The sequence below is a fragment of the Equus asinus genome, chromosome 9 (genome assembly GCF_041296235.1).
Source record: "Equus asinus isolate D_3611 breed Donkey chromosome 9, EquAss-T2T_v2, whole genome shotgun sequence".
NCBI classification, from domain to species: domain Eukaryota; kingdom Metazoa; phylum Chordata; class Mammalia; order Perissodactyla; family Equidae; genus Equus; species Equus asinus.
In genome coordinates this window covers 93,610,438-93,623,559 of record NC_091798.1, presented here as the reverse complement: position 1 = coordinate 93,623,559, position 13,122 = coordinate 93,610,438, and the positions used below count along the sequence as shown (strand labels likewise).

The window sequence follows — 13,122 nt, the reverse complement described above, 5'->3', positions numbered from 1 at the left end:
GTGGTTGCCGAGAGTGGGGTTGGCAGATGGGTAAAAACAGTGCTATGCGCTCCGGAGTGGAACGTTTCCACTAGTCCACTCACATATACGCTCTCTGATATGCTGCCTTTACTGATAACCTACTATTTTGCGTGAGATCCCACAGCTGGTCTTTTACAAAGGAGGCAAATTTTTTTTAAAAAGACTGATTTTTCAGGGCTGGCCCTGCGGTTAAGTTTGTGCACTCTGCTTTGGAGGCCCAGGGTTCACCGGTTTGGATCCTGGGTGCAGACCTATGCACCGCTCATCAAGCCATGCTGTGGTAGGCATCCCACATATAAAGTAGAGGAGGATGGGCACAGATGTGAGCTCAGGGCCAATCTTCCTAAGCAAAAACAGGAGGATTGGCGGCGGATGTTAGCTCAGGGTTAATATTCAGGAGGGAAGAAAAAAATCTGTTTCCTCTCTTATTTTCAATGTGAAAATGGTTATTGTTGGAAATCTAGAAATTACGGATAGGAAAGAGAATAAAAACCACTTGTGCTCTTCACCTGGAAATAACAGTTAACGTCTTAGCTTATCTTTCCAGTCTTTTCCTCTGATTATCTTGCGTGTTCTTGTGTGGTTAAATGAAGTGAAATCGTATATTTACTGTTCTATGAATGTTTTCTCAGCAAGACTCACATCGTCATATTTCAGCAGCAAATCTCCAGGGCGGATGACAAGGCCCAGGAGGTGGACAGAGGCACCTGGGCACAAGTCACCCTGTCACACATTAATGAAACTCTTAATGGGAACATGCCAGACATTGCTCAAATACCATTTTCTCATTTTCTTTGGTTCAAAATAGGATCCTCAGTAACCCAATTATTAAATAAAGCACTTCGAACCGCCTAGCCTACTGCCTACTGGAGCTGCCATTTATTAGTTGTGTGACTTTCACAGGTTGCTTCAACAGCACCACGTTTTCTGTAAAATGGAAATAATAAATACTATGGCTTCAAGGCTTGTTTTGGGGGTCGAATGAGTTCATCTATATAAAGCGTACCGTGCCCGCTTCCTGGGAAGTGCTGTCTTCGGGTTAGCCGTCCTGGTGGTGTTCCCGCGTGAGCACCCACGGTGGAGCCCGCAGGTGTCCAATAGATGCCGACTCTTGAAGCTCCTAATATTTCGCCTCTACTCTCTGCCTTTTAATGTTTTTAATTTTTTCTGGCCATTTTCTTCCAGTACCTTTACTTTGCAAATCTGCTCGATTGTCCTATTTTTCCCTTAGTAAGAGAGTAACCTACCTGATATTTTAAATAAAGAGATTAAAGAGTAATATTCCTGGGCTCCTGCCCCCAGAGGATGTGTCAGGGGCCAGAGGAGGTGCCCCCCAGGAAGCGCCTGGCCCCTGTGGTGGTCCCACAGTGGGAGGATCTGTTTTTAGCTCAGACCCCACCAGGACGTTGCCTGTCCTTCCAGGAGGGCAGAATAAAATTCTCTCATCACCCGAGTGTTGTAGACCACACAGGACAGAAGACACGGGGCCGGGCAGGGCTCGGGGTGCAGGAGGAGGAGCGCCTCATGCTGTTTAGAGGCGGTCCGGGACTTCCTGGGAATCATCCTTGAGGACCTTGCTTTGAGGCTGTTTTTAAGAGCCACGGCTGGAGGCGGAGGGCCCGGCAGGTAGCGAGGTGCCTGGTGGCCAGTAGACACTCAGTAAACGTTGACCAAGAGAATGAATGAATGAACGGGGGAGTGAATGAATGAATGAGCGAAAGAAGATGACACTCCCATCAACATGGAGCAGAACAGGAGCAGCTGGGAAATACACAGAAGGCCTCCAGAGTCTGAGAAAACTTGGCTAGACCAGAGGCGCCCAGTCTCTCAGTCGTCCCTTGGACGAGATTTCTGTCCTTTTCTTAGTGAGAAGTTATTTTCTCCTTCAGAGAATGTCTCTTGAGCCTCTCCGACGTACCTAGCATGGTCCTAGGCACTGGGGATTCAGAGTTGCTGCTCTCCTGAAACTTACGTTCTCGTAGAGGGAAACAGACAATATACAGTAAATACGTAACGTGTTAGGTGGTGACGTGTGTATGAGGGAGAATAAAGCAGGGCCTGGGGTCACTATTTTCCATATATAATTGTCACGGAGAGCCTTTCTTTTTTTTTTTTTTTAAGGATTGGCACCTGGGCTAACAAGTGTTGCCAGTCTCTCTTTTTTTTTTTTCTTTTTCTGCATCATCTCCCCAAACGCCCCTGTACGCAGTTGTATATCTTAGTTGCAAGTCCTTCTAGTTGTGGGATATGGGACGCCACCTCAACGTGGCCTGACAAGCGGTACCGTGTCCGCACCCAGGATTCAAACCCTGGGCCGCTGCAGTGGCGCGCGCAAACTTAACCACTCGGCCACGGAGCCGGCCCCATGGAGAGCCTTTCTGATAGGATAACATTTGAGTAGAGACCTGAGGAAAGTGAGGGAGTGAGGCATGTGGATATCCAGGGGAAGAGCAGTCCTGGTGAGAGAACAGCAAGTGCAAATGGCCTGAGGCATAGACCAGCAAGGCCAGTGTGGCTAGAGTAGGGCAGTTCACAAGCTTTGGAGAGATTGGGTGAGGGTGGAGGAGGGTCAGGTTATGTAAATGTGATGATGTGATTTATAATAAGAAATATATATTTGGTCTTCATCCCCATTTCTGGCACAGAGCTCCTAAAACCCATGGGATTTCCTAAGTGATGAGTGTGATAAAGATGTCTTCCTATGTGAATGAGGAGACTTTGGCCCTAAGGATGGGGGCTGGTTGCTAGGAGAACCAGCCATGTGATTAGACACTGGGGACTTTCCCCATCCTCTGAGGAGGGGAGGGGCTGGAGATTGAGTTCAATTACCAGTGGCCAATGACTTATCAATCGTGCCTATGTAATGGGGCCTCCATAAAAACCCAAAGGGAGAGTTCAGAGAGCTTCCAGGTTAGTGACCGTGTGGAGGTGCTGGGCGAGTGGTGTGCTAGGAGAGGGCATGGAAGCTCCATGTCCCTTCCCCATGCCTTGCCCTGTGCATCTCTTCCAGCTGGCTGTTCCCGAGTTAGATCCTTTTATAATTAAGTGATGATCTAGTAAACACAATGTTTCTCTGAGTTCTGTGTGCTCTAGCAAATAATCAACCCAAGGAGAGGGGGTCGTGGGAACCTCCGATTTGTAGCCAGTCAGAAGCGCAGGTGACAACCTTGTCTTGTGACTGGCGTCTGAAGTGGGGGTGGGGTGGGGACAGTCTTGTGGGACTGAGCCCCTAACCTGAGGAATGTGTCTGCTGTCTCAGCATAGATAGTGTCAGAATTGAGTTGAATGGTGGGACACCCAGCTGATGTCCAAGAATTGCTTGGAGTGTGGGACTCCCGCCCCCTGACCTCATGCACACACGGGTAGCGCCATTTAGGTAAGGTGCTGTTGGTTGTCATGAAGCTTGGCTTTTACTCAGGATGAGATGGGAAGCCACTGGCTAGTTGTGCAGTGTCAGGATGTGACGCAACGTGATTTGGTTTCCTTTGTGAAAAGTCTGCTCCGTCTCTGTTCTGGAGAGTTGGCTGTGAAGGCAGAAGAATGCAAGCTGGGAGACCAGTTCGGAGGCAATAGTCTTGCATTGGTTATGGCGGGAGACGGTGGCGGCTTGCCCTGGTGTGGCAGTGGAGGAGATGAGCAAGGATCAGGTTCTGGATCTGTTTGGTTGTGAAAGAAAGAACAGTCAAGGTGACTCCAAGGAGAGACGGAAAATCAAGAGTTGCGTTTTGCGCCTGTCGTGTGTGACACGGCAGCTGGACAACTCGGTGGAGATATCAAGGAGATAGTGGTGCTTGTGGGGAGAGGTCTGGGTTGGAGATCAAAATTTGGGGGTCATCGTCATCGAATGGGATGTGATGCCGTGTAGGTGGATGACTCAGGGAATAAGTGGAGAGAGGGAGAGAGAGAAGGGTCTGAGGGTTGACCCTGGAGCCCGGCAGTCTACCAAAATCCAGAAGATGAGGGGGACCGAGAAGGCAAGGCCGGGATGAGAGACGGTGTCCTGGAGGCAGAGGGGCAGAAGGGAGCCATTAACTGTGTCAGATGCTGCTGTAGGTCACATCCGGTGAGACCTGAGAACTGACCGCCTCATTCTGTAAGGGGACGGTCATTGGTGACCGTGATGGGCGCTGTTTCAGTGCAGTGCTGAGATCTGAACTCTAAAATAAGCCTTACTCCTTTTGTGGTGGTTGGTCATTCTCTGTAAATCCTACTGTGTTCCTAAACTTTTAGGATTAAAATAGAATGAAAGAAAGAAAGGAAGAGAGAAAGAGAGACAGAGAAAGCAACCTGCGCAGCCGGCTGTTGTTCGGCAAGATCTGGGGAGAGAGGCCTCTGCGCCTGGGGCCGGCCGGCCGGCCGGAGCTTGGCACCCGGCGTGGGCCAAACCAGGTCACAGCAGGTTTGCGGAGGGCAGCCTTGGCCGGGTTTGTTTATGTCTGGGTGTGGGTCTCTTACATAAGCGGGCAAGGAGGCCACATTTTCCTTTAGCTCTAAGGCCCTTAGCTTCTGGAGGGAGAGTTGGATTTCACGAGAAGTCAAGTCGGGTTGCACATGCCCGAGGCTGGTCTGTGCTGTTAACTGTTTCCTGCCAGATTTGGGGCGATCGTGAGTGTCAGAGCAAAGGGAGGCATCGCGGCTGCCATCCCCCCTCCCCCCCATCCCAGTACCAATTCCCCTTCTTTCTGCGGGCAAAAATGTTGGCTTTCAGCTGCCTCTGTGTCCTAACCAGAGCCTCTGGTACAGCAAGGAAGTGCCTGTGAACATTTCTGCCTCGGGGAGTCCTGGCAGAGTCCGCGGGTCCCACTGCAGAGCACTGGGAACAAGGGGAGAGGGCAGGGCTGGGCGTCCCCCGCGACTGTTTATCCTCGAGGCACTTGCTGGGAGAGCCTGGCCCCAGTCCACGTCACCGTGTGAAACGCCGCAGTTTCTGAAATCCTCGCTTTGTTCCTGAGAAACGCTGTCTGTTCATCCTGCAGGTGAGCCCTCCCGGTGCGGAGGGCCCGTCCTTGAGTGGTTGGAGGGAAATCTCACGGGCACTTTGACTTTATTTTTCCCACTTATCACGTTCGGGATGGACTTTTCAAGATTTCTTAACGTGAGCTAAGACTGAAATAAAGAGTTACAACCATTTAAAAGCTCTTTGTGGAGCAGAGGGAAGATTTTGTGCATTCCAGTTGCCCTCGGTTGGTTTTAAACATGTGAAGTTATAACCAAGGTTGAGATCATTTTTGAAAGGAGCAAAACTACAGAAAAGTGTCAAAACTATACAACCTCTGGGGCTGGCCCCGTGGCTGAGTGGTTCAGTTCACACACTCCGCTTCGGCGGCCTGGGGTGTCACAGGTTTGAATCCTGGGCGCGGACGTGGCACTGCTTGTCAGGCCACGCTGAGGTGGCGTCCCACATAGCACAACCTGAAGGACCTGCAACTACAATATACAACTAGGTACCGGAGGGCTTTGGAGAGCAGAACAAGAAGAAAAAAAGCTTGGCAGCAGGTATTAGCTCAGGACTAATCTTTAAAAAAACAACAACAAAAAATTATACAATCCCATTGACTTATACAATAATAGCAAGTATTGTCATAGTGCTTACTTTGTGTCCGATTATATTCTAATTACTTAAAATGTTAAAGCATTTAATCCTTACAACAATCCTATAGGTAGATATACTATCATCGATATTTTCCAGATCAGGAAATGGAGTTACAGAGAGGTTGAGTAACTTGCCCAAGGTCACACAGATGGTGGAGAAGGGCCTTGAATCCAAGCAGCACAGGGCCCTTGGTCTCAACTACTGCGGTGCTTTTCTCTTCACTGATTTCAAATTTGCAGCCATTAGGATGGGAGTTGAGTTTTGATTATTCTTATACTGTCTCTGAAATATGAGTTTACCAACTATTAAAAATTAGTGCTATCTACACACTGTAAGCTTAACTTTTTTCTAAGAAAAACTATTTACAAAACAGCATTAATTTAAGGCAAAGAGCTGATTTTCTTATTGCAAATTATTTCTATATGCTCGTTGAAAAAGGACCTGAAGGACAGGTTTTTTTTTGGCAGTAATTTTTCGCTTAATTTGCTGCTCAAGTGTTTACATATGGAAGTAATGAAATCGTATATCTTGAAAATCTTGAAAACATCATTTTTTTAAAAAAATGTAACCATTATAGCTTTTTCTTTGAATGGATTGAAACACTGTAGAGCAATTAGTCACTGTAATATCTGTAGCTGAGGTTTATTTGAGAGTCCTTTTAAAGACTTGTTTTCTTTCCACAATAAATCTTTTTCTGCAGGTTTGAAGCCCATTATTTGCAGTGACTAGTATTGAGGTTGATAAAGCAGGGGAGGCCTTGTAAGTCACCTTTTGGTTTGTCGGTCTGTGTTCGCTTCTAGATCCCGTCACCTGTGTCCTTTGGCAAGTAGAGGCTAGGGTGCTCCAGAGAGGTGCGCTGAAAAGGACTTTTGGGCCAATTTTATAAATAGTTTCAGCGAGTGACCCAGAAAATCTACATGGCAGGTTGTGGATGACAGATTGGGAGTCAAGGCCGAGATTTTCCCTTCTCACTACTGTCCTACGATTTTTGTACAGTCCTGTCCCCTCCAGCAAGACTTACTGTTTCAGGGGAATCATCACCTCAGTGACGGAGCAGATGCCCCTGGGGACCGTCGCTCTTGGAGGTGGTGTCCCAACCTGACACTCAGCGCCGTGAATCACAGAGCAAGGCAGGTATTTCCTCCTCCGTTTTGTTTTAATCTTTTTGCTGATTCAGGGAGAGAGGCCGTTTGGCGCCCCTGCGTCTCCCGTCTCTGGATCCTCAGTCTCCCTTTACGAGAGAGAAAGCTGCCTTGTAGACTCTTGCCTTTGACGGACAACTGCATTTAGTCAGAATGTACTTTCAGTGTTTCACTTTCATTGTTTTACCATGAATAATTCCCTTCTACGTTTGATGGGGAATAATGGCTTTCAGTTTATAGTAAGGACGAGGCATTTCTTTGAAAATCAGTTTTATTTAAAGAAAAGGCGAGTCAAACTATGGAATCTAATAATACAGGTGATATGTAGATATTGCACATGGTGAATTTGGTAGAGGAATGGCAAAATCTTGGGAAATACTGGTCTGATATCTGCTATGGTTAATTTTATAGAGATCCATGCTGTCTTCTTTGAAACTCTTGGGACCAGATTTGTTTTGGAATTCAGAATTGTCAGATCTTTTTGGCATAGCCCTTATACTATACGTGATGTGACTCCCGTAGGAGAGAGCGAGGGAGCGCCCTCATCAGGCATGCTAATATTTTTGCAGCAAACTGTGTGAACGTCCGCACCAAGTGGGGTCAATAGAGTCTAAACACGGCCTCGTGTGGGTTCAGGCTACATTTTTTCACCAAATATGCTTTTGAACCAAACTTATGAAAAACAGTTTTGATTCTCAGAGCTTTCCAGATTTCAGAATTGCAGATAAGAGATTATGGACCTGTCTTTGTAAATAAATCACATCATTTTCTAAAACACTGATCAAATTAATCCTGCAGAAGACAAATTAGACCCCAACTTAGTGTCCAAGTAACCTGCCATCTTTTAGTTTATTTTGCTTCTTGCGTGTGATTTTCTTATAGATTCTGACCCGCCCCTCAGGCTAGGGACATTTGTCTGTGGAAGGAAAGTTGAGTCCAGGTGGCTTCCTGTGTGTGCAAACAGTAGTTACTTGTCCTGCTCGTCCTCAGAGTGAGCAGTCAGCGTTTTGAACACAGAACTCGCTCTCTTGCTAGTTCAGAACCTGGCTGTGGGGTGACTGGTCAGTGCGTTCATGGGCACCAGACAGTTTGGGTAATATTGGGTAATATTTCATTGGCTTCTGTTTTTAAAATGAAACCCGTCGATTATTTTGTTCAATATCTTGTCAGTTCTTAAGTCAGTCTAGCTATCAACGAAGTCTTAATCTGGCAGGACGGCAGTGGGTAATCAGGGGTATGAACAGCCTCAAGTGTGATGGCAGAAATGCCAGGCGTTTTATAGTCTGAACTTTCGACACCGTGGAGCGGTTAAGCTGGATTAACTCCACTTCAGAGGGCCGTGCTGAGTTATTTGATTGTTTTTAAAATATTCTTTACAATGACAAATGAGCAAGTATTTTCTTCAGAACATGTTGAAAGTGTTTTGTCAGGTTCTTAATTGATGACCTTTGGAAGATGCTTTTATTTTGTATAATTAGAATGAAAATGTATAATTGGTCGTGAAGGTTATGCTTGTGAAGTACTTGTGGGCTTTGTATGTTATCTTACGAGCTATTTAAATAAATTGATAAAAGACCTTGTAGACATAAGAGGGTGATGCATTCCATTTACATTGTACATTTCCTCGAGAAGCTTAATTAAACATCTCGCTTGGGTGTTCTGTGGGGAGGAGGCTGATATAGATGCAGAATCTGAAGCCAGGGCCATCTGACTCCTACGGTTCACCTATCTTTGTAACTATTGTAATGTCATCCGAGACTTTCTATGAAAGAATCGAGTTTTCCACTCCTAGTACATCAGCCCATCGGCTATGATCTTTTTCATTTCCTGATTCACTCCCGTGGGCTTCGCTGGGTTTTATGCTATGACATAAATAAGACAGGTGGTGAGATCAGTGCCATGTCTGGTGGAACAGAGGCAACACTGTCCTTTTGTCCCCACTCAAGAAAACCTGAATGTGAAGATCACATTTGCTATGGATATAACTTTGAATCCATCCTATTAAAGTCATTTACAGATACTGATAATCTATAATGAGGATAACACACTACGATTAGCATTAAGAACCTTGTACCTGACGTTGCACATGATTAAAATCACTGTTTATTAACAATAACAAAATATAATAACAGCAACAATATTTGTTGAGCAGTTACTAAGTGCTAGGCGTGGGTTAAGTGCTTTGCACGTCTGAACTTGTTTAATCCTCATGACCGCACCGTGAGGAAAGCTTCATCATCATCCACTTTCACAGATGAGAAAACTCTGTAAAGGTATCTGGGATTAAGCGAGTTAGCGAAGCCGCTTATGTTCCCTGCAAGTACAGTAACGTCTCAGCTCTCTGGGACTCGACTTTGAGCAGCCTCATCTATTTGGAGCAAAGCTGAGAACGTGGAAGCAGGCAAAAACATTTCTGTAACTAAAATTGAGGCAAATTCACTGTATGAGATTATGTGTACTCGGCAGGCGGTGCAGAGCTGGAACTGCCACACTCTGTCCTGTAGTGGGTCCTTTAGGAAAGGGTCATGGAGCCTGAGCACTGCAGCACAATCACTAATGCTTCCAAGTTATTTATAAGGTGAAATGAATTTTCGTTTAATCTGTTACAAACTGAAGACAAAAATTTGATTTTACAAAAATCCCTAGGGATTGGAAAATTAGTGCCTGAGATGGGCACGTATTTATCTATGTAGAACTATTCATTCTTTATGCAGGTTTTTGATAACTGAGAAGGTTTGGATATAGAAGAGAAAATACTTGCATGTAGATATTAATGTGTGAAGACAGCAAAATGTCATCTTAAAAAATGGAATCTATGTTGCTGGCCTGGTGGCGTAGTGGTTGGGTTTGCGTGTTTTTCTTTGGTGGCCTGGGGTTCGTGGGTTTGGATTTCAGGTGTGGACCTACACACTGCTCAAGCCTTGCTGTGGCAGCATCCTACATACAAAATGGAGGAAGATTGGCACAGTTGTTAGCTCAGGGTCAATCTTCCTCGTCAACAAACAAAAAGAAGAAGAAGAAGAAGGAATCTTGATTTTTTTCCCCTTATGGTTTGATTAAGAAGGTAAAGCTTGACTGTAAACTAAATTCCTTCGACTTCATTTGTCCCATTTTCATTTTTCCTCTAGATCGCTCCTTTGACGTCATCAAAAAGTCCAGCCACCCCCCTCAGTTCCTCGCTGCAGGCCGGCTGTCCGACATGCTGAATGGGGGCGATGAAGTGTATGCTAACTGTATGGTGACAGACCAGGTGAGGAGTGACTGACGCGATCAGGCGGCTCTGCCCTCTTTCCAGACCTGAGGCTGTGAGAAATAGAGTCAGCACGGTTGTTCTTCTTGGAGAATTTCAGCCTCAGGGCAGCCCGGGTGATGCTGTGGTGGTCTCATCATGTGAGCATTTGACTTAGGGCCCCCTTCGGGGCAAGGCTCACCTCACCCCACCAAGAGCCACCACAGGAGGGGTCTCGAGACAAATGAGAAGAGTTGAGAGCTCTTCCAGGGGACCTCAAGAGGAATGACAATTGGGAGGCCGATTTATTCTCTACAGCTTTTCAAAAAACAGTGTGTATATGGCCTGGTTAAGCAATGTTTGTGTTCAGATCCAGCAAATGGTTATGAGCAAGAGCTTGGGGCCAGCCCCGCATGATGCTGTCTCAGAAATTGCTGGTTCAATGCTTACAGCACACCTATCGACATGGACTGAGGTTATAGAGCTTTAGTGTGAAGACGGAATGGCGTCACGTTACAGGGAAACTTTTTCTGTAGCTCGGTGATCGTCAAATTTTAGTATTTATAAAAATTAAAATATAGGTATACATCTGGAGATTTCTGCACACCCTAATTCATGAGTGATTCTGCCTTCTCCACAGACTTTAAAACCTCATCCTCATAGAAGATGCTCGCTAAACAATCCGGTGCATTTACCCTGTTGTTGTTAGCATGCATATATGGTACTCTATTCCTAATAGGTGTTTTCTGGGATATAACCTTTTTTCTGTCAAGTAGAGCTCAATTTCAGCCCTTTAGTCAATGTCTCCACCTTTTCCTTTTGTGTTATAAAACACAGTTACGTCAAAGGCACAGTGTAAATGGCGTAGGTTGGGATGATGTTCACAATGACAGAGGAACCCATAAATCAGAATGGACATCAGCTATAAATAACTGGTACAGTTTTTTGGTGTAAAGTAGCTGAATGTCAGCCCTAGATATGGAAATCTAGGATGAGACACAGAGTTTAGGACAAAGTGGGAGTTGTGGAACATTCTTTGAAGATATAGGGTGCCTGGACTTGGTGTGCTCAAGCCATCTTCTGATTTTAAGGGTTTTTATTCTGTTGCCATATTTTCTCAGTGTTTAAATGAAATACTTCTTGAGTCCTTAGTTTTGTTCTGAGCCTCAGCAAATACTGCAATATTTCCATTTACCTCAAGTAGCTAAAGCTGATTCAATATCATGTGAGGGAAAGCTATGTTTTTATATGTTGTAAGATACATTAAAAATGCAAAACTTCCTAAAACCAAGATGAGGTTAGGGTACATATTCTGTTGGGAATATTTTGAGTGAGAGAAGTGTTACTTTAATAATGCAAAGCACACGTTTAAAGAGAAGTCAAATCAGCCTAACTGATAAACTGAAATGTGGCAGAAGATTGCTGAATTTGTGCAATGAAAACAGAAATAAAACTAAAATCCTGGATATGAGTCACAAGGTTCACTATATCAGTGTAGTATAGTTCTCGTATAGGTTTTTTTTACTGTTCCTGTGTCCATCTGAATAGCAGAACAACATGAGGAGTCCAAATTCTGCGTATTTAATTTCTAGCAATATCTGGAAAGAATCTCATCTAATCTCCTTCCTTCCCCTTAACCTGGCACAGAACCCCGTAAGGATTGTATCTTGTTGGCAATGCTGTTTCCCATGAATTCTCAAGGTTATTAACCTACCTGATGAGGAACTTCACATGATAAAAACCACTTTGAAAAGTACTCTGTCACATAAACTACTTTGAAAAAAAAACCATTTTATTTGGACATCATTTCGAGCCTACCTAATTTAGTACAAAGGATCTTTGTATACTCTTTTTCAAAATTCCCAAAAGTTAATATTTTACCACATTTTACTTTCTTGTTCTCTGACTGTGTTTGTGTGTGTGCTTGCAAATGCTTAAAATATGTATATAAATATTTTTTAACCATTTGAGAGTCCATTGAAAATATGATGCCCCTTTACTCCTCAATCTTTCATGGTGTATTTTCCTAAAAACATGGACGTTCTCTTACATGAGCATGTATAGTTATCAAAATCTGGAAGTCATCACTGATATAGTACTGTTAGCTGTGCACAGACCTTATTCATTTTTAGCCACTGGTCCCCATAATGTTCTTTGTAGCAAAAAATTCAGTGACACGTGTTGCATTTAGTTGTCATGTCTCTTTAATCTCCTTTAATCTGGGGGAGTTCCTTCGTCTTTGCCCCTCATGACATTGATAATTTTGAAGACTACAGACCAGGTTTTTATTTATTTGTTTTTGCTAGAATGTCCTTCAGTTTAGGTTTGTCTGTTTCCTCCTTGTTAGGTTCTGGTTACGTGTGATTGGAGGAATGTTACAGAAGCAATGTTGTGTTCTTCTCAGTGCGTTGTGTCAGGAGGCACACGACAGCAATTTGTCCCATTACTGGTGATGTTGTGTTTGATCCACCAAGTTTCTTTTCAGTGTAATTACTGTTTCTCCTCTTTAAATCGTTAAGGATCTTGTGGGGAGATAGTTGGAGTCTCTGTAAATGCCCTCTTACTCATTTGACTCTTCTCACTAGTTTGAACATTCCTTGGTTGTTTTTGCCTCAGTAAATTATTATTATGACAGTCGATTTAGGACCCTAAATTTTCCCCTTTTGCTTCATTTCCCCTTCACCACCCTATCTCTAAATGGTGCTATCGTTCTTTCTTTTTATTGTTTTCTCCCCGAGAGGTGATGCCTTTTGACCTCCGCCACCTCAGATCACCAGTTCTTATAAGCCCCTTCCTTAGAGGCCTCTTTTCACACTTGCAGGCTGGACTGTCTCTTCCTGGCGATGACTTTAGATCAGTCTTAGGCCCCTACCAGCTCCCCATCTCTCTGCCATGCAAACCTTTTCAGACTGCCCTTACTTTCTGCAAAGGCTGATGGCAGGAGTATGGCTGGCTGCTTGCCGAGCTTTGAGGTTTATTTTATTATTTACAGGTAATTTGCAGTCTGGCACGTTGTCTGTCCTCTGGTTATGCTAAGTCCATGTATCTTATGTCGTTTCATGTGCTCTGATTTTTGTTTGGCGTTGTTTTTTTAGGAGACTCAGATTTCTGTGACCTCTGCCACCTTGGTTACCCAG

General features: G+C 44.6%; 1 protein-coding gene across 9 annotated transcripts in view; it reads left to right on the top strand.

The window, feature by feature from the left end:
- ARHGEF28 (Rho guanine nucleotide exchange factor 28) overlaps positions 1-13,122 on the top strand; it is a 273,307-nt gene that overhangs the window by 164,027 nt on the left and 96,158 nt on the right. For all 9 annotated transcript variants that reach the window (XM_070517954.1, XM_070517955.1, XM_070517951.1 and 6 more), the window contains one exon: positions 9,885-10,006. In XM_070517954.1, coding sequence (XP_070374055.1) covers positions 9,885-10,006 — 122 coding nt within the window. The remainder of the gene's footprint in view (positions 1-9,884; positions 10,007-13,122) is intronic.